The sequence below is a fragment of the Crotalus tigris genome, unplaced genomic scaffold, assembly GCF_016545835.1.
Source record: "Crotalus tigris isolate CLP2741 ecotype Arizona unplaced genomic scaffold, ASM1654583v1 scf7180000017536.10889498, whole genome shotgun sequence".
In the NCBI taxonomy this organism is placed as follows: Eukaryota; Metazoa; Chordata; class Lepidosauria; order Squamata; family Viperidae; genus Crotalus; species Crotalus tigris.
The window spans coordinates 5,151,820-5,173,884 of NW_024096460.1; the positions used below are offsets into that span (position 1 = coordinate 5,151,820).

Genomic DNA, 22,065 nt, shown 5'->3' on the forward strand with positions numbered 1-22,065 from the left:
TCACCAGAGCCACTGCCTCCCATCTGCTCCCCCTCCCCGCCCATTTACATATGCTTACATATTACATATTACTTTGAAAATATATGTATTCTTGTGTTTTATTCCTTTCACTTCTTTTCTTTCTCTGTTATTATTTTTAAAGCAATAAAAAAATATTTAAAAACCCCACAATAAAGAAATGTCTTGAAGGCATGCATATGCTACTGCAGCTTAAATACTGTTTAAACTAGATAAATAAAAAGAAATGCAAATGTAACACATATTGCAAGTTTCTCTTTAAGGCAATGAAGATTTTTAGTCAACGGCCACCATCTGGTGAAAGACTTCCCATATTGGAGTAGCTTCATTTGTAATCCAGTTTTAAAGAATCAAATTGAGAAGAGCTTCAAGAGGAATAAACTTCTAATACAACAATGATAATGCATAAAATGCCTAGAGCTTTAGAGTAGACCAGAAAGGCTAAACATTATCCTTGATGATGTATGCATTTATGGAGCTGTTATTGGTACATATCTGTTATCAAAATCTGGCCTACTGAGTCAAATAAATCCATGGACATTCATCCAGTTCATCTGATTTCTGCCCAGTCTGAACATTATGTCATTAAGAAAAAAAGAACAAGGTGTTATATCAAAAATTAGTTCTTTTCGTTCAGCCATCAGTGGGCCTCTTTCTCTTTAGGTGTCTTTCACAGTCTCCTTATCCCCAATTTCACTTTTCTCTATTTAGATCTAAGCTCTACAGTTGAGGAAGGGCAGCAACTCCTTTCAGAATTGCATGCTACAAATAATAAATATATGAACTAGGAAACTATTTTTATTAATTTTTGTTCATTTCCTTATCCTGTGGCAGCTTGTTAGCAACCTGAAACAAATAACTAATCTCACAAAATAGGGAGGTAACTGCTTGGGCTATTGGCAAATCAAATTTTAATTGCCATTCTGGGCAGGATTAAGTCAGGCATTACTAGAGTATCCACAACTACTAGTCTGATAATAAGCCAGCATGTAGATAAGTAAGTCTTTAAACATTTTTTCTTAAAGCATCAAGTAGGAAAATGAATATTCAAACAGACAGTTCAGACACTCAATTTTATTAACATACTGGATGAACAGAGAAATCCTTTTTTTGTTCAGCTTTTAAAATGTCAAGCTTGAAATATCTCGAGTTATTTTGGTTCTTTTCAGTTTTTCTGGCTATATTAATTCAAAACCTTAATTACATAAGAAAAATAGGATTATGAAATAAACCGCAGCTACAGTGGATCTGTGTATATTTTCAAATATTATTTTATGGTGATGATTATGGTGCAAAATTTTTTTCACACCCACTTGTAGCTGAGAGGAAGATCTAGTGAGATTTCTGGGACACATACATAAGATTGCATTTTCAATTTTCTTGGTGCTAGACTAGTCCACTGCTTATAACCAAGTTTGCAGGATGCAATAAAAGAGCTTTTAATAGATTCTATCTAAATCCATGTTTTATTATCTTAGTAACTAATGAACACTGCAGTTATTCCAAAGAGAAACAGATAGTTAATCATAGGATTTGTGAACTTTTAATCACCAGTTATAGAGAAAAGAAATTTCCTTCAACAAAATATGAGAAAACCAGTGGATGGTTTATAACAGGGAAGCTATTCTTTTACTCATAAACAATGGTTTCCATTGGTCCCAACATTGTCAATTTTTCCAATGCTTAGTTAGTTTCTACATCAATTATCAATGTTACAAAACAATTTGACTCATTTTAGTACATACTTATGTGCCATCTCTCTCTCTCTTTCTCTTTCTCTCTCTCTTTTTCTCTCTCTCTCTCTCTCTATCATCATCATCATCATTATCATAATCATTTTAGACATTGTCTATCCACTGCAGGATAAAGGCCTCTTTCGCAAGTTTGCAACCAATACAATCCTGAGCTTTCTTTTGCCAGTTAGGCCCACAAGACTTGCTCATGTCGTCAATCTATCTTGTTTTGGGTCTCTTTCATGGATCCTTTTTGTCAAGTGGGATCATTCTATGATTGCCTTGATCCACCTGCCATCAGTTCTTCTTGCTAGGTGATCAGCCCATTTCCATTTCCATTCTTTTACTTTCTTGATGACATCTTATACTTTCTTTTGTTCTCTAATCCATGTGCAGGTCTCTCTATCTTGTCTTGTAATGCCGAACATGTATCTTTCCATGACTCTTTGCTCCATTCGTAGCTTTTGTGTCAATTGTGAGATTAGTGTCCATGTTTCACTGGTATACGTTAGAGCAGGTAGCACACCCTGATCAAAAACTTTTCTCTTCAGGCATATGGAGACGTTTTTCTTGAAAATTATGCTTAGCTTGCTGAATGCCTACCAACCACATTTAACATACTGTTCAATTTCCTTTATTGTATCACCTTCCACTGAGATCCGTTGGCCAAGGTATATGTAGTGGTTACTATGTCTAGTTCTTTCTCCAGACATAAAAACCTTTCTCTCTTTAGTGAAATTATTAAACATAACCTGGCTCTTTTTCAGGTTTATTTTTAAACCAAATGGTTCTCCTGCTTTGTGCAGCTCTTGGATATGTCTTTGTAGCTCTTCTGGTTCTTGTGAGAAGAGACAACATCATCTGCAAATCTTAAGTGATTTAAATAATTTAAATTATATATATATATATATATATATATATATATATATATATATATATGTATATATGTTATAATATGTATATGTATATATTATATATATTATATATATATATATATATATATATATATATATGTCTTTGGTTGTTCGGGTTTTCTCCCACGTAAAATTGGAAGTGTCTTGGCGACGTTTTGACAAAGTCCCATTCGTCATCTTCAGCAGCAATTGCTGCTCGAAGCACGAAGCTGAAAACACCAGCCTGAAGATGACGAATGGGACTTCGTCGAAACGTCGCCAAGACACTTCCAATTTTATGCGGGAGAAAACCCGAACAACCAAAGATCTACATATATATATATATCTGTTCTGTACCCTTGTTAATACATTTCCTGTATTACCAATAAATACAATCCAAAAATAACTTAACTGCAAAATTCTGATTATTTTAAATACTAAACTTCCAATTTCACATTCCATAATGATCCAGAAAGAACACATTTAATAAGTTAATCTGAAAATCTGAATTCAACAAACTTCTCACATTACTAAATCAGCCTCTAACTTGGTTAGATGTACAACAGGTGAATCAGAGTTCTGAAAGTCAGTTCTAAAGATAATTTAATTTTCCTTCAGTAAAATAATAGCTAACATGCAGAGTTTCTCCTGTGAGCAATAAAACCCTGCAGCAATCAACTAAAATGATTCATTCAAGGTTGTGAACCGTAATCTACCTGGTTGGTTAGTTTGGGTTAGTAGATAAATGTTTTTAAACTTCCAAGTCTAGAGATGAGAGAGAGTCCAAGTCACCCAGCCAGCTACCTCATCTAAAGGAGGCCTAGAACTTGATTCTCCCCAATCCTAGCCGGACACACACACACACACACACACACAGAGAGAGAGAGAGAGAGAGAGAGAGAGAGAGAGGGAGAGAGAGAAATAAGCTTATTTTTATTTCCTGCTGGTTACAGTATAATGATCTAAATGTAATTAAACAAAATCATGAAAGAAAAAGTGAACTATTTTTTTCAATTAAAACATGGACATAAAAACTGTGCTATATCAAAACAAAGGCAGCATTCTTTTATATTGCAAGGAGACAAACTAGAGTGAACTGGAGACAAGGTATAATAATGTTTCAAAACCATTATGACAGTACAACCAAGAATCATTTTATTGGCTGCAGTGTCTCTCCTGCTGCTCTGAACTCTTTAAAAAAACAGAAGGGGAGGAAAGATTCCTCCTTCTCCTTTCTCCATTTTCTCCTCTCTCACAAGGTGAGAAGAGGATCAATGTTTGGCATATGTTCCTTTGGCTTTTTAAACAAGGGTACAAAGTTACCTCAGAAAGTATCTATGAAGTCTAACCTCCCCGGACACTAGAGGAACAACTGGGCTGTCCAATCACCACTTGTTTTACTATGCTGCAGGTTTTGATATTATATTTTCTAAATATTATATACAAATCAACCATAAAATAATCCCAAACTTTTGAAAAAAATGTCAGCATCTGCATGGTTTACTGCACACTTATCCAGAAAATAATTAAACTTTGAATATTTTCAAAAGGTGACAAGAACTGGGCAGAACTGTTATCCTTCATAAACCTGCCACTGTACACAGTGAAAGAACTTTTTTAAAATCATCAAATTCTGTGACTGTTGTTTTTGGAAGGCAGATATTTTTTCTCTTCTAGTGCAGTGGCTGTTATGTTTGAGAGCACCCTTAATATTCAGAATTTTTACATATATGCAATTTTCTGGAAGCACACTGCCTATTGATTTACTGAAAAGGCCAGTTCATAGTAAAGGTCAACTTATACTTCAGGTTTTTTTAAAAAAAAAAATAAAGAAGTAGCTCCCTGTTCTTTCACTCAGTTATCTGGATTTAACCAAGAACTCATCTGTGTTTTAACTTTAATCTCTGTCAATTTCTCCCTTTTTCCCTGTATTAATAGTAGCTAATGCACTTTAATATTCTGAATCCCACCTTGGAATACTGATAAGACAGAAGCCTAAATTTTCACATGCTTTTCTTTTTGTGGATGGCTACATAGGTTCCTTGACTCTGCCAAAGATGAAAACCCTTGGCAATAGGTGGCATAGAAAATTAATTAAAAAATAATATATAAATAAAAACTGAGTGCACCTTCACTCAATGCATATGCCCCATGTTTTACCTGGATTTCTGTTCATTTATAATGGATCCATAGTCTTTGTTTCCTTGCTGACCTTGCCCCAATTACCCCTACTTCTCCAGATGGGGAATTATACTGATTATTATGCCATATCCCAGTGGTGGCGAACCTATGGCACGGGTGCCAGAGGCGGCACTTGGAGCCCTCTCTGTGGGCACATGTGCCATTGCCCCAGCCTTGCCTCCCACATGACCTCACCAGCAGCCCCCCTGGAGGAGAGTCGTCCCCGAGCATGGCCCACACAGAGCAGTGCAGCCAAGGACATGGCAGCCAGACAGAGTAGACAAGACTCTGCCCTCACGCCCCATCGTGCACAGTTGATGCTGTGGGGCATGGGCAGAGGGCGTGGCCACCATGGCGTCGCTGGGCAATCTGCAGTGGGCCCTGGAAGCGATGAGTGGCCCTTCAGGCAGGAGGGTGGGGGCAGAGCAGGGGTGAGGCAGGGGGTGGAGTGGGGGACGGGCCAGTTTTTGGGCACTCAATCTCTAAAAGGTTCGCCATCACTGCCATATCCTATCTTCCACCTGCTGCAAGAATGGGGAAGGATGTTTTCTGCAAGTTGAACATTTCAACACAGAAATAGGTAGTGCTGTTGCCAAGGTATCAGCAATAATCTGACCTTTATTGCATAGGGCTTTTAACTAGGGGACTGGATCCTATTCCTTACTCCTATCTTTGCTCAATCCCTGTACAATCCCAGTATGGTATAATAAGACAAGCTGAGAAATTCTATACAAAACAGTATGTTTGGTTTTCCATCAGAATCAGCACACGGAGGAAAATAGGCTTTTTATCCCAACTTAAAACTAAGAGATAGAAGAAGCACTTCTTCCTAGCCTCAAGACACACATATTGATTGCCTGAAACATCTTTGTGCTTATCTGTCACCAAGGAACAGCAGGTTGTAATTGAGAACTGTATCCCTAGAAACACAACAGACTCATGACTTGTTCCTGTACTGTCCTGATAAGTCAGAGTAGGCTGCTCGAGGGCCGATTAACTTAAATTGTGCAATCAGAAACTTCAGCAAGGAAAGGTTGATTCCTGGAAATGCATCCAGTTAATAATACCTTGTTTAATTTGGGGTTAAGGGACAAAAGAACAGCTAAAAACCAGTGTGCCAAATATGATGGGTTGAAATAGTCACATCCCCATTTTCTGATTTTGAAATACTGATACAGTAGATATATAATATATTACTTCAACAGTCAACATTCTTCAGTGCAGATCACTATAATTGGGGAACCCTCTAAAAGCAGATACTGTAATTAAAAGCTAGAGCTGTCAGTTGCAAAATTAAGCCTTCTTCCTCCTCCACCTGCTTGTCATCCTGCTTTTTGTGTTCCATAGAAGCTTGAAAAGCAATATTGCCATTTTATAAAAGCATCGTCTGTGTCTACATTTTTTAAAAAATTGCCATATCATTTGTGAAGCTTTGGATTTTGACACCTTTTGATCTGGATGCCTTTTAGATCTGTCTTATTCTGATTTATTCCTCTGAAATTTAATCAGTATATAAATCTAGAGCTAAGCACTGGAAGTCCTTTGCCTGTCAGCTTCACTTTCTCCCACACTTATCCATTTTAACCTTTAAGTGCTTTTCTTGCACTTCACAAAGAAGTTTGATAAGTTCTTATTATAAAGGAACCACTGTAATGAACCGCCTTCATATTCCATAAGATCAAATATTTATTTTTAGGATAGCTTTAGTCATTAAAAATTTGTCCCAAGAAAGGGTTCGTCCCAAAAAGAAGTGCAAACAAATCTTCATTCTCGCTTACTTTGTCTGCTGTCTTCACCAGTGTTTCGCCTTTCATAGTCGCCATCTGGTGTTCTTTCATTGCTCTTCTTGTTTTTCTCACCTTTCTTGTTACCATTTTTAGCTGACAGCAGAAAAGAGAAACACATGATATTATCTCTCCCCAAATATAAACTATCAAGCAGAAAGACAAGAATAATGAACCCAATGAAAAAAGTGAGGGAGTAAAAAGTAAGTAAGTAAGTAAAGAGTTCACATTTGTTTCCTTGAGTTCAAAAACAGATAAATTAGATACCTTTGAGAAAAGGCAAAGTGAATTCTTGGAGAACTTTCTGTGGCTTCTAAACAGGTATTCTGAGGTATTTTCTTTTTGTATTATCCCAGTATACCAGAAATGCTCTCTAAACTATGTAAGAGACAGAGATGGAAAACATCATTTCAAGCAACCCAAATGAAACCAGATAAATAGGATGAAATCTCCCCAATGAAAGTGGTACCAATTCCATGTTTTTTTGTTCCTTTAGGAACTGTCACCCTCCAGGATTGATTAGCTTGCTGGAAGGTAAGGACTCCATTGAGCCAAAGTAAATTTTTCTAGCAACAATGTACATATTTGCATCACTGGTTTCTTCTGAGGAGCCTTTTCAACTTCCCAAGTTCATCTACAGGACTGAGCATTCCTGGTTGTCTTCCATTCATGCTGTCCAAGTTTAATCCTGTTCAGCCTCTCTGGGGTCAGCCGAGTTCATTAAATGCTCCCACTACTGTAGAATTATACTTGTTACAAGCAATTTATTAAGTTAAGAATATTATAGATACTTCAACACTGAAGAGAAATTAGGAGTTTTTCAAGTAATGTCAACAGACTGTTGTCTGGTAGAGAGACACATGCTAGGTTAGAAACCAAAAGACGGTGAGGTCTAGTGACTTTAGAGTGACTTTCTCACTCTATCTCAGCCCACCTGATTTCACAGGGTTGTTATTATGGGAGTATTAAGGAGTATTAAGTATGCTTGCTGCCTTGACTTATTTACAAATATTAAATAATTAAATAATTTGTAAATTATTATTTACAAATAATAAAGGCAGAGGATAAATAAATGAATGAATGAGTAAATAAATAAATTTACTTCATTAATTTAATTTCATTAAATTAAAGTTTAATGAAAAGAAGGACTAAGGGTAACATGATAGAAGTGTTCCAATAACGCAAGGGCTGCCATAAAGAAGAGGGAGTCAAGCTATTGTCCAAAGCACCTAAGGGCAGGACAAGAAACCATGGATGGAAATTAATCAAGGAGAGAAGCAACCTAGAACTAAGAAGAAATTCCTGACAGTTAGAACAATTAATCAGTGAAACAACTTGCCTCCAGAAGTTGTGAATGCTCCAACACTGGAAGTTTTTAAGACGAGATTGGACAGCCATTTGTCTGAAATGGTATAGGGTTTTCTACCTAAGCAGGAGGTTGGACTAGAAGACCTCCAACTCTGTTATTCTATTCTAAATATATAAAATATTAATAACATTGCTAATAAGTGCTATCTACCAGGTAAAGAAAGCATGCTAGTTTACTGTTGTTGCTGCTGCTACTGCTGCTGTTGCTATTTTATCTTTTCTTCTTGAAGGAAGATTTGCAGATTAGAATCTATTTTATCTTTTCTTCTTGAAGGAAGATTTGCACATATAGAAAGATACAGTTTATGGATATAATCACAGGTCTATAGGGGAAAATGGAATCTAAGGGCATATAGAAAGATTTTAGGATCTCATACTATCCCAAATATACCAAGGGTGCCGTATACTTTGTCACTTTTGAAGCTAATATAATTAAATCTACAGTATACAAGATGACTAGGTGGGAGTTGGATTATATGACAGTACTTGTTTAGTATCTAAAAAGATAGCAATGTAGATTCCATGAAGAATTTAAATGAAATCAGATTTCTAAATTGAATGGATCATTTGGAGTTGAAGCCATCCAGAATAAATGCAGACTTTATTAGGGAATATCTAGTGACCATGAATGGGTTCAGGTCTCCAAAACTAGAATAATTACTTTTGAGAGTCATGAAAGAGTTTGTCAATATTATTTTTGAGCCTATTACTATGATATTATTATTTTTTTGAGAAATCATGAAGGATAGGCATTGTGCTAGAGAACTGGAAAAGAACAAATGTTGTTCCTATCTTCAAATGAGATGAGTCACAGGACTCAGGTTATGGTAGACTACATAACTTGGCAAGAGCTAGCATGACTTTAACAATATACATCATAACAGAACTACCTGACTTTTTGATAAAAGTGACCGTGAGAATATGGTAGGCATAGTGAACTTTTTCTTCAACAAAGCATTCAAGAAATGCTTGAGGAACATGAAAACTGTACTAGGCTATATTTTTATTAGAGGGATAGAGTATAGGTAAAAGAATTGAGTGAATGGTTCTGTTTCAAGACTGAAATGTTGAGCACCATAACACAGGGCTTTTTTAGACTCTGTGCTACTCAACATATTTATAAATGATTTTGATGAGGGTTTGGAATATATTCAGTGGTGGGATTCAGCTGGTTTACACCACTTCAGCAGAACTGGTAGCTAATTTTTTGTTGCCCAGGCCCAGAATGGACTTCCAGAAGTGGCATCCACACAGAGAACCGGTTGTTCACATATTTGAATCCCACCACTGAATATATTATCAAATTTGCAGATAGCACAAAGATAAGAGAAAAAAGCACTTTAGAGGACAGTCTTTTCTAGATTTAGAGTGGCAAATTTTAGAGAGATTCGATAGAATGGAGCATTGTTCAAAAACCAGAAAAATGAATCTTAGCAGAGAAAAATACAACATTCTACATTTGAATAGGAAAAATAAACAGCATGAGTGTAGGCTAATCTTATTAGTTAACAATCCATGCAAAAAGGATTCCAGTGTTCAGAGAATGTATGTCCAGAGAAAAGCAACCAATATTCTGTGGGACCTGGAAGGAGTTATAAGAATGATGAGAGATGATTGATATGTTTGCCTGAAGAACAGAAGACTGCAGGGAGATATGATAGCTATCTTCAATTATTTGAAGGACAGTGATATAGAACAGGAGACTCCAAACTTGGCAAATTTAAGACTTATGGACTTCATCTCTCAGAATTCCTCAGGCAGTCATTCTGGATATTGAAGTCCACAAGTCTGGAGACCCCTATTATAAAGAAATGTAACAAAATTGTTCTGAGTGGTTCAAGAAAAGGACAGCAAGAAAGGGTGGGTTTAAGTTACAAGGAAGTAGATTTGACTGGACATCAGGAAAACTTTCCTAATGGAAAGAACAGTTTAAGAAGGGAACAAAAGCCTCAATAAATGGTGGGATCTCCATTAATGGAAGTTGATGCTAATGTCAGAGGTGTTGCATTTTTCCACCTTGTACAGAGGGCTGAACTAAAAACAATTACTAAAGTAGAACTTTCTTTTAGCAATTACATTCTCTTGTTTTATGTTTGAATGTTAGAAAAATGCCCCCTTTCTAACCCATTTTTATCCTAATTAGTTTACTAAGGATGATGTTATTCAAATAAAACTAATACTCTACACTGAATAAAAAATATACAAAAAGAAAGACAAAAATAAAACATGAAAATAAAAAAATGCAGAAAAAGAAAAAAGAAGAAAACTCTCTCTTCCTTCCCAGTAAGTATAGTCAACATTAACAGTTTATCGCCATATATTAAAAAATCTTTGTCCTATATCACATTCCATCCTCTATAATAAAATCTTTAACACTTCACTCCATCTTAATCAGTAAAAATCTGTTAAGGATTATCTGTAATAACAATATAGCATACAAATTATATTAGTCAACCCACTTTGAATCTTTCCTTTTACATTTATATGTAAACAAAAATTTCAAAGTAACATCATCCAATTCTAATAAAAAATCCATTAAACTTCACTGGAGATAAAATCTCATCTTTATAAATCTTCGTCCTTAAAATATTGTTACACAGTTTTAATCTGTAAACCATTAGACATTACGAGATGTAGCAAACCATTATTAATCCTGAGCAAATAAAGTGATTTCATATTCTTTTCCGTTTCTCCAACAAACTGGAGTTCCTTCAAAATCCAAATATTTGATTTTTCATACTCTCTTGACTCTTCTTGAGAATTGTTAGCATCCTTATCGAGTTCCATTTGTAATTCCAGTGAAGAGAAATTATTTGTATTGCTGTGCATATTCTCATAGTCACTTCTCTGACTTGATATTTACTTATTTATTTATTAAATGTATATTTATACATCTTTTTGTAATTATGAAATATCTAGTATAATTTGTAAATAAAAAAATCCTATAAAGCTTGCAATCTTCTTTCTTAAATAAGAACTCACAAAGCAAATACAACCAAACCTTCTGAAGGTTTCAATCTTTAACAAGCTGTAATAATATTAAGAAATTAAACACAGAGCTAAATAAAAAAGTGAAGTTTGGTTGAACCTTAAGTCCATAGCAGGTTACATTAGTGGCTCTGAGCTTAATTATCCCACAACTCCCAGCAGTTTGCAAGAGGCCACAAAAGTTCATGATGTCTATTCACAAAAAAAAGAGCAGAGTACATATGGGCATCTCAAATAGATCTCTCCTTTCTCCAGAGAGAGATTTTCTGATTTTCTGATCTTCCTATCACCTCCATTTAAGGGCTATTGTATTGTATTGTATTGTATTGTATTGTATTGTTGCAGAGTGGAATAATTATGGGATAGTGAAATTATGGTAGATATCTCAGTTAAATTGGGAAATCAAGTGAAATATGAGAAAAAGCTAGAATTACTGTGTCAACACAAGTTTTAAAGAGGAAGCTAAGCAGATAAATGTGTGGGAGGCTTCTGTTTTTTAAAAAAGATCACCATTGTTATTACTGTCATTATTATGACATTGATCAAGATTTCCAAGCTCAGGAATACAAATCTTGGCCATTCGCAATATGTGCTTGAAATAAAAGTTCTTATTCTTATTCTGTTTTTCTGGTGTACAGCCAAACCAGTGGCAAAAACAACACTAAGGACTCTCAATATTCTGCTGAAACAGTAAATCAGGTGGGGATTAGAAGGTGGACAGAATGAAACTAGACACTTGCTGGAGACAGTGTTGGCAGAGAACGCAAAGCTTACTATGCTCTCAGTGATATCTGGACCATAGCTAAATCTGCTTTAAATTAAAATCAGCTATAGAAGAAGCCAAGCAGTTTCCCAAGCTTTAGGGGAAATAGCTTATTTTCCAAGCATTATTAGCCAATAGTCATATTAACATCACGATGCCAAGGTATGCATTCTAAAAACACATCCAGACAGCTGGTTTAATGTGTTGTTCTTCCACCCATGACACAAAAAAAGGAGGCCAGCATGCATTTCCTCTGTCTGCAAAGTCTCTGCTCTATTCTGCCTTGTTAATGAGGCCAGTGAGTAGGATTGTCCTAATAGCTGACAGCAGGGCAGTTTCCCCTGCTGATGGGAAAATATCCACTTATTGTTCTCTCTAATATGGAACTGAGTTGAGGCTGAGAGAACAGTTTTAGCAGGTGGGTAGAAGGAGAAGAAGTTATTAATCTATCAAACCTTAATGTGTGAGTTAAGGAGGCTTTGTACTCCTGCTTGACCAGGAAGAACCTACAGTATTTCCCATGGACCACCTAAAGCCCCGCTTATCAAGTACTACAAGGTTTTGGATATATCAAGAGAAGTGCTTCTCTCTTTCTATAAGGAAAAGCTATACTGGGAAGATCTTGCTTAATATCACTTGCCCACAGACTTGCTCATACATGCCAATACATGCTAATAGGCACATATTTGACTTCAGATCCATTTACTGGTAAATCTCCCGCAGAATAATGGTAATGGACTATTTGAAGCAGGAGAATTCAATGTGGTATACCAATACTACTGCTGATGTGCCATGCCATGTTGCCAGTTATGTTGGGAGAGAAGGAAATGCTAGCTAAAGTAACAAGACTTTCTTGTTTAAGCTAACATTGGCATTCTCAGATGCCATATTGCCTGATCTATTAACATGTTTAACAATGGGCTCAACCCCCCTACCCCAATTATAGTCTTTAGGCCAGAGAATAGGACAATAAAAATACATACACCTATAATGACAAATTAAACTAAAAAGTAGACATAAAATATAATAAAACCACACAAAATATATTAATAAAGTAACAATAATACAAATCAGAGTCAGCAAAATTGGTAGTGATCTTCAGTCATAGATAAGACAGATGACACAAAATATCTGGCAACCTGGAAAGATATGTCAAGATCCTGTCAGATTGAAGTGACAGTTAAGCATTGTGCTATCTACAGTGTAGATCTTTAAAATGGGGTAGATATATATTTTCTTTGTGGAGAGCAAAGAGTAGGTGTTTTAGAGGTTCAACAGAGGCATCTCCACTTGGACATAATCACTTATATAGGCATGCTTTATATCAGGCATGTCAAACTCAAGACGTCATGTGACGTTGTGTGACATATCGTGACTTTTCCCCATTGCCAGCAATGGGATGGTTGCAATTTTAGCGTGATGCATCCGGCCCATGGGCCAGCAGTTTGACATGCCTGCTTTATATCACTCCCACAGGACTGCAGAGGTCGGTGCACCCTATCTAGTCTAGGTGAAGGCCAGACAAAATTTCAGTATGAAAATGGAGACAAGATAGCAAATTACTTAGACTTATGTACCTCTTCATAGTGCTTTACAGCCTTCTCTAAGCAGTTTACAGAATCAACAGAAGGCTGAATCAATCTTGAGCCAGTGAGAATTGAACTGCTGGCAGTTGGCAGAATTAGCCTGCAATACTGCATTTTAACCACTGCGTTACCACAGCTCTGAAGATAAGATAATGGGACATGTCCATTTGAGAAAATCCCATGAACTGTAGAGTTATTTTTTAATTGAAAGTTTTTGCATAATTATAAGATAAATATGAAAGATTATATAAAGAGAAAATAGAAAAATATAAAATAAAATTTTATATTTAGAACTTTCAAAAGTGCATAAAGAAAGAAAAAAGGAAGAAAAAGATGCAGTTTTCAATATGCTTGTAGCAGTAACAAACTTTAACATCTGTTCCCCTGTAGAATTATATTTTAAAGTTTCTTTCTTCCCATATTCAATCTTTTTAATCAGCAAATCCACAAACCACTACTTCGTTTTTGTCCATTTTCAACAAAAAAAATCTATAAATGGTTTCCAACCTTTTCTAAAAGTACTTATTGTTTTGTCCCTACAATATCCCAAATAAATCTGTGCTGTTGTGCATATTTTTTGAAAGTTTTAAATTTCTTTACAATAAATCAAAGTGACAATAAACCGTGAAAATGAAAATAATTGGCATCCAGTTTCCTTAATGGAGTATTATCAAAATTACTTAACTATTGAGTAAAAGAGATATGATTATACCAACCAGCAATACTACAAGAAATTATTTTCAAAGGCGATGCACAGGGCCATATTTGAAAAGTGATCAATTTTCAACATAAATATGATTTAATAATATTTATTTATCAAAAATCACACAGTGATTTCAGTTTCTAAAGTTATTCACCTGCATGTTTTGGATGGACTTGAGATCACATGTAAAGACACTAGATTTTCTATGTTACCACCTAGTTTATAGCCTCCAAGTATTTCATTTGTTGCTAGTTTGAAGCAGACTCCGTATTGGATCTATTCTGCTATCTCTTTGTTTCTCTTGTACATTATTACATTTTGATGCTTGATTTGCTTGGCTAATTAGTTTCCTTGATTGTTTAGATAGTTGATCTTTAGCTTTGAACAACTGATGTACAATTGGTTATATTTTCCAAATGGCATACCATCATAAATTTTTGAGAAATATAATTCTTGGGTTCAAATAATGCTACCTACCATTTCCACTGTTTTGAATTGTTTTTGCCTTAAAATAATTAAAAAAATAAGTACTCTACTTCAGAGTTCCCCAACCTTTCTGGCTTTGCAGACCAGTGTGGGGGGGGGGAGATGGTTTCACACAAGAGGCATGCACATGCCCACTGTTATGTCCTGAGCCTGTGCAAGCAGGCTCGGGGCATTGCAAACGGTCCCGGGCAGGTGCAAGCTGCCCGGGACCAGACAGGCTGTCGCCAGTACTTGTGCGCATGCGCAAGTGCTGGCACGCCAAAAGTTGCAGATTGACCCGGGAATGGCCTATAAAAGAGGCCAGGAGTTTGGGGCGTTGTCGGCGTCTTGTACCTAGTATGCTGAACTGAAATAAAGAAGTTTCCTGAGAACTACAACTGCTTCTCGTGTCTTGCCATTTCGCGAAGGACGCAACACTGGCGACGAAGGTGGGATGCCTTACATCGACAAAAGAAAGGTGTAAGCTTACCCGAGTGAGTCCTGAGCGGCAGGAACGGCGTTGACTCGGCAGCTACCCACCAATCCAGTGAGCATCGGGGGTAGGCTGGCTGATAGACCCTTCCTTTCTACAAAATGGCAAAAATTGGAAGGCTTTCGGAATTCGACGTCTCACATCCGGAGAGGTGGGAGTCCTACGCAGCCAGGGTGGAAAACTATCTCAAGGTAAATCAAGTAAGGGAAGATAATTTAAAGGCTGCCACCCTGCTATGCATTTGCGGTCAAGACGCATTCGAAATCGCTGAGAACATTGCAACACCTGTTCCTCTAGACTCTGTCAGCTACGCAGATCTTAAGAAGCTACTGAAGGAGCACTTCCAGCCCAAGTTGTCCGTCATTGCATGGCGCCACACCTTTGAACAGAGGGATCAACGACCCGGAGAATTGGCCAAGGAATACATTGCCGCGCTGAGAAAAGCCGCTAAACACTGCGAGTTCAAGGACCTCGAAGAACGACTGAGAGACAGATTTGTATGCGGACTAAGGCATAGAAAGTTACAGCAGACACTTTTTGCCAAAGAAGACTTATCCTTCCAAGATGCCTTGAGAGAGGTCACCGCAGAGGAAGCAGCGGGTGGCGCCATCAAGAACATGCGGCCGATCAGAAGCACTCCAGATGCTGCGTCCGTGCACCAGGAAGGAGTCCAAAGGAACTCTGAGGAGGATCCTGATGATGAAGTGGACCGTCTCTATCCCACGAAGGAAGGGAAACAGAAAGGAAGCTCTTCAGCTCTCCCCAAGTGCCTCGGTTGTGGAGGTCGCCACAAGAGAACCGACTGCAAGTTCCACTCCGCTATCTGCAGAGCATGCGGAAAATAAGGACACATTGCAGCTGTGTGCATGGGCCGTCAGAAGGTACAACCTCAGGAAGAATTGCGCCTGAGAGGTACCAGGGTTCCCAGCCAAAACAGGGTGGGGTTTTGCGCTTCGCGAAGAAGCATCTATAGGACAGGCACACACAAGCCCATTAAGAAAAAGCTGTCACTTAAGGTGAAGCTACAAGGGGTTCCATTGGCTATGGAACTGGATACCGGGTCTGCACTTTCGATAATTTCCATGCAAACGTTTAGGAAGATTTGTTCTGGCAGTGGAACTCAGGCCAAGCTGAGGCCTTCTGACATTTTGTTAACAGACTTTCAAAACTCCAGAGTGTGTGTTAAGGGGGAGGCCACCCTTAATGTACAGTATAAGGATTTTGAAGGTCCACTAGATCTAATAGTAGTAGGGGGTGAACGAACGAGTCTCATAGGACTCGATTGGTTTGAGGCCTTGGGAATACACGTCACAGGGCTCAATAGTCTGCAAACACTTGACCTACAAGAAGTCTGCAAAGAATTTGCAGATGTTTTCAGCCCCCAGCTGGGCACATACAAAGGACCCCCTGTGTCATTAAAGCCAGACCCCACTGTCATTCCCATTAGAATTAAAGCAAGAAGGGTCCCTTTTGCTTTAAAAGGTAAAATTGACACTGAGTTGGACAAACTGATTCAGCAATGAGTTCTAGAACCTGTTGACTCCAGTCCCTGGGAAACCCCCATTGTCACGCCTCTCAAGGCAAATGGGGACATTCGCATCTGTGCTGATTACAAATGCACTCTGAATAAGGCATTGCAGCAAAATGCCTATCCTGTTCCTGTGGTCAGTCATATTCTGGCCTCCCTCAAGGGGGGGGTGTTTTTGCAAAGCTTGACCTAGCTCAGGCGTATCAACAGCTGCCTGTTGATGATGATGCTGCTGTAGTTCAGACCATTGTGACCCATAGAGGAGCATTCAAGGTGAAGAGGCTACAATTTGGGGTAAATGTCGCTCCTGGAATTTTCCAAAGCGTAATGGAAAACACACTATGGGGTATACCAGGGGTCTGCCCCTATTTTGATGATGTCTTAATTGCAGGAGACTCTACACACAATTTAGCTGAGAGATTAAGGGCTGTCCTGTTAAGGTTCAGGAAAACGGGCCTCAAGCTTAAGAAGGACAAATGTAAAATTGGAGTGCCTTCTACTGACTTTCTGGGATTCAAAATTGATGCTACTGGGATTCACCCTGCTGAATCCAAAGTGAAAGCTATTATGCATGCTCTTAGGCCAAAGTCTAAGGCCGAACTACAGGCTTTTCTGGGCCTTCTGAATTTCTACAATTCACATAAGGCTAGTGTAGCTGAGCCTCTTCACAGGCTATTGGACAAACAGGCAGTGTGGCAGTGGTCACAAAAACATGAAGCAAGTTTCAATGAGGTCAAGGCCTTACTCACTTCTAACAGTGTACTTGCACATTTCAGTGGAATCCCTTCCTGTGTGCATCGCTTCTGATGCTTCTCCTTATGGGGTGGGAGCTGTACTTAGCCACCTCAGGTCAGATGGAACTCAGGTTCCTGTTGCATATTACTCCAGAACCTTGTCTTCTGCCGAGCGTAATTATGCTCAAATAGACAGGGAGGCTTTAGCTGTTGTTGCTGGAATTAAAAAATTCCATGATTTTTTATATGGCAGGCATTTCACGGTCTTCACTGACCATAAGCCTTTGTTGGGACTGTTTACAACACGTAAGCAAACTCCCCAAATCATCTCCCCCAGAATGCTAAGATGGTCTATCTTTCTTTCTGCATATGATTTCTCCCTATTTCACAAACCTGGGAAGGAAATGGGCCATGCTGATGGCCTCAGTAGGTTACCCCTGCTGGTAATAGAAGCTGACCCTGCACCAGCTATCAATCTTCTATCCATTCAGGCCTTGCCCGAGTCTCCTTTAAATGCCAGGGATGTAGCCGCTGAATCAGGCACAGATCACACACTTTCACGTGTCCTTTCTTGGGTTTTATCTGGATGGCCAGAGAGCTGTCCTGGCACTGAGTTTCAGAGTTTCTGGCCTAAAAGGAACGAGTTGTCCACCTTCCAGGGTTGTCTGCTTTGGGGAAGCAGAGTTGTCATTCCTACCTCAATGAGGACTAGGGTCTCAGATTCCCTCCACGAGGGTCATCCTGGCATTGTATGCATGAAGGCGCTTGCGCGCAGCCATTTGTGGTGGCCTGGGTTAGATAGAGACATTGAAGCTAAGGTGCACGCATGCCACCTTTGCCAACGCTCGTGCCCCGAAATGCCCCAAGCTCCTGTACATAGATGGGAGGAAACACAGTCTCCATGGTCTAGGGTGCACATTGACTACGCTGGGCCCTTTCAGGGTCAATTCTTCTTGGTCCTCGTTGACAGCCATTCAAAATGGCTTGAGGTTGTACCTGTCTCTTCCACCACCGCTGCAAAGACTATTCAAGTACTGAGGGGGATTTTTGCTGCACACGGGCTTCCAGACGTCCTCGTGTCTGACAACGGCCCTCAATTCACTTCTTCCGAATTCCAAGCTTTCTTACAGGCTAACATGATTCGTCATGCCACCTCTGCGTCCTTCCACCCATCCACCAACGGTATGGCTGAACGCATGGTTCGCATCACCAAGGACGCCTTGAAGAAAATTACCTACGGAGATTGGCATCACAGGTTGGCTGACTTCCTCCTTTCTTATCGCACTACACCGTCCACTTCTACAGGGAGGAGCCCAGCTGAACTTCGTTGGGGGCGCAAACTGACTACCAAGCTTGACCGGTTGCATCCGGACAGACTGCCTTCTTCTTGCACACACCCCAGGGCACCTAGACAACTACTTGTGGGTGCCCCGGTTTGGACTCGTAATTACGGGCCTGGTCATTCATGGGTCCCCGCTGCTATATCCAGGGTCACAGGTCCTCTGTCTTAAGAGGTGTCCCTGGACAACGGTCGTGTCCTGCGTCGACACATTGACCAGCTTTGCCCTAGACGGGACCTTCCCACTGAGATTCCTGGGTCTTCTCCAGGGGGGGAGGGGGACCCCTTTGGGCAAAGGGAAGGATATGGGCTGCTGCCCATCATTAATGAGGAAGCTACAGACAGCTTATCCCAAGATTCCGCGAGTGCTCCAAACAGGAATTCAAGGAGCTCAACTAGATATCAGGCATCAACGCCTACTCCAGCCAGGGAGTCACCCCAGGGGCATAATCACTACTCACCTGCATCACTCAGTACTCCAGTCAGGGAGGATACCCGGGAGCATCCCAATAAACCATTCCCCACAAGAGAGCTGGCACATACTCCTTCGAGTCGGCCCGACACTACCCCTGTCCCTAGAAGGGGGCAAGCATACAGGGAGGTGGTCGAGGAACCAAATCCCGACTACAACACCTCTGATTTCACTCAGGGGACAACTGAGTTTTGGGACAGCACTGAAAACCCCACAAGCCCGAAGACAGAACGAGAACCAGGGGACAGACAACCTCCTGACAAGTCTTGGACGGACCTTGGAGGTTCTACAGAATCGCCCAACAGTGACAGTCACTTAGAGGGGCCAGAGAGCCTGCAGCTAGGCAGGACAACCAGGTCAAACAAAGAAAGAAGCCCTGGCCTGACGAGCCCGGTGGGCAAGCAAGCAGGCCAGGCATTGGAGCACAGTCCTTGGGAACCACCAGGGAGTAATAGGGGGGACAGATACGCATCACTCCTCAGTCAAGGGGTACTTGGCAGGTACCCAGAGATTAGGAGGTCACAGAGAGCCAGAAGATCCCCTAAGTATTTAGAGGATTTTGTAACTCTATTGGCAAAACAGAGTTAACAAAGGACATTCCTGTACACAGAGGAAATAGAACACTGAGACTGATGGAAACAAAAGAAATGCAGAGCATGAGGTAGTATGGCACTACACTCACAATGGGTTATGTGTTATTATGGCATGATCAATAGTCTTAGCCCGGGGGGGGAAGGGGTGTTATGTCCTGAGCCTGTGCAAGCAGGCTCGGGGCATTGCAAATGGTCCCGGGCAGGTGCAAGCTGCCTGGGACCAGACAGGCTGTCGCCAGTACTTGTGTGCATGCGCAAGTGCTGGCACGCCAAAAGTTGCAGATTGACCCGGGAATGGCCTATAAAAGAGGCCAGGAGTTTTGGGCGTTGTCGGCGTCTTGTACCTAGTATGCTGAACTGAAATAAAGAAGTTTCCTGAGAACTACAACTGCTTCTCGTGTCTTGCCATTTCGCGAAGGATGCAACAACCACCTTTCATACAAATTGAGTGCATGTGCACACACTCACCTGCTGCTCATGCAAGTGGGGATGTGCATGCGCTCGCCTACCGTTTCTGCGACCCAGTTGCAAATAGTTTACAGCCCACTAGTGGGCTGCGGCCCAGAGATTGGGGATCCCTGCTCTACCTTGCTAATCATAATTTATAGTAATTAATGGAATTAGATATTGAAAGTAGAATTCAATGTAATTTCTGTTCCAGTTGGAATGCTATTTCCTTTGGTTTTGGATAATTTGTGAAAACCAATTTATTGGGCACAAGTTTTGGGTTTCAGGGTATATCAACAACTTAGTATTTTAATGGTGTTCCAACATTTACAGCATTTGGGGTTAACCATAGCTGACACTAAAGGGTACAATATCATTTTTTTCATCAACAGTTATTTGAGTTTGAGAAGCAATTGACTGTCTTTTTCTCACAAGGTTTAGTAGTCATTAAGTTTAAGTATACACTGTTACTACTTTTGTGAACTCTGGTTAAAATTCTGTTGATTTCTGATTTAGCTTCTCATGTCTTTCTTTCCTTTTGTTATGCTAGATGCATTTATAATATTAAACAGTCTGTGAAATTTTAGTTTCCCAGCCACTTTGCTTGATTTGTTGTTCTTTATATTTTACTTTATTTTTCTTCTGCTGTCCTTGTTTCAGTTTAAACATTTTAAACAGTATTTTTTTTGTGTCAGAATTATTTGGATTTGAATTTTCTTTGTCTCAAGTGCTTTAAAGGCAGAGAAATACTTAGTACAGCACCATGATCAATATGCTACATTGTTAAAATGCTATATTAAAACATTTTAATTTAATAAGTATCAATATTCATTTTCCACTAGCAAAAACAAATTAAGGAGGTAAACCAGGTCTTGGCAGGCACAGAGACAAGAGCTTGATTCAGACCATAAGGCAGCATCCTTGATTCATCTTGGAACTATAAGTGTGACTCTTATAAATTTGCACTGGACAGCTTCCAGAATATTAAACTTTGAAAAAAAAATCAAATCTGAACACCATAAAGAAGCTGAGAAAGAATTTTAGCAAGAAAAAAGCTTGCAAGCCACAGGATTAAAATGTGCTCCTTTTGAATAGAAGAATCTCAAAATAGCTATGGAGCTATGCTGGGCAATATCTGCCTGATAAGAAAAATGTGTGTTTTAAGATAAGGAAGTCCTGGAACTGCATCCCAAGATAAAATTATAAATACATCCTGCCCTATTCAGCATCCATTAATTTGTGATTCATGTATCCTACTGTTGTGTCATGCAAAGACTAATAGTTTAAGGGTTTTTTTATATATATAATTTACTACAAGTTGTTCTTTTAAATAAAATGATACCAACACCATTCTCATTCTCACTTGGGAGACCAAATTATTACCTTCTTTATTAATATTGGACAGTGATGATTAGAAGATGAAAGTGCCTAAATTGTTGAATTAAAGTACAAATAAGGATACAGATGTACAGATGATGTTCTAGTAAGGAAGTTAGGATGCATGTTTGGTTATCAACACACTGTACATGTGCCAGTACAGTACACTGAAGCAGCCCACAACCTGACAACATGCCATATGAGGGGGTTGGTAGTTAAGAATAAAGTGGCCAAAGCCACCACCACATGAGCTACATATCAGCTTCTAGCCACCACAGGTGTCCAGAGGAAGATGGCATGCCCACACCAGCAAAAAGGTGGTGGATTTTGTTATGTCTCATTTTATTTATTTGTTTGTTTCTTTATTTCTTTATTTATTATATCACCCATTCCCCCTGCAAGATGACTATGGGTGGCTTACAAGTTATAATTTTCTATTGTATCATCAGTTCGGTTGCGCCAAAATTGCACCTATCGTATACTGTAGATAACAATATTTATGTTATGCTATGGATAATGTCTCATTAGCTTCAGTTCTAAAAGGCTCCCTCATATAGAAGTATCCCTGAAGAACAATTAAGTAGGCAACCTTTAGATGAA

At 39.2% G+C, this 22,065-nt stretch overlaps 1 protein-coding gene across 1 annotated transcript in view; it reads right to left on the minus strand.

Annotated features, from left to right (window-relative positions):
• Positions 1–22,065, minus strand: part of CPXM2 (carboxypeptidase X, M14 family member 2) — a 110,494-nt gene that overhangs the window by 74,823 nt on the left and 13,606 nt on the right. The window contains exon 2 of the mRNA XM_039339957.1: positions 6,604–6,705. Within this exon, the coding sequence (XP_039195891.1) occupies positions 6,604–6,705 (102 nt within the window). The remainder of the gene's footprint in view (positions 1–6,603; positions 6,706–22,065) is intronic.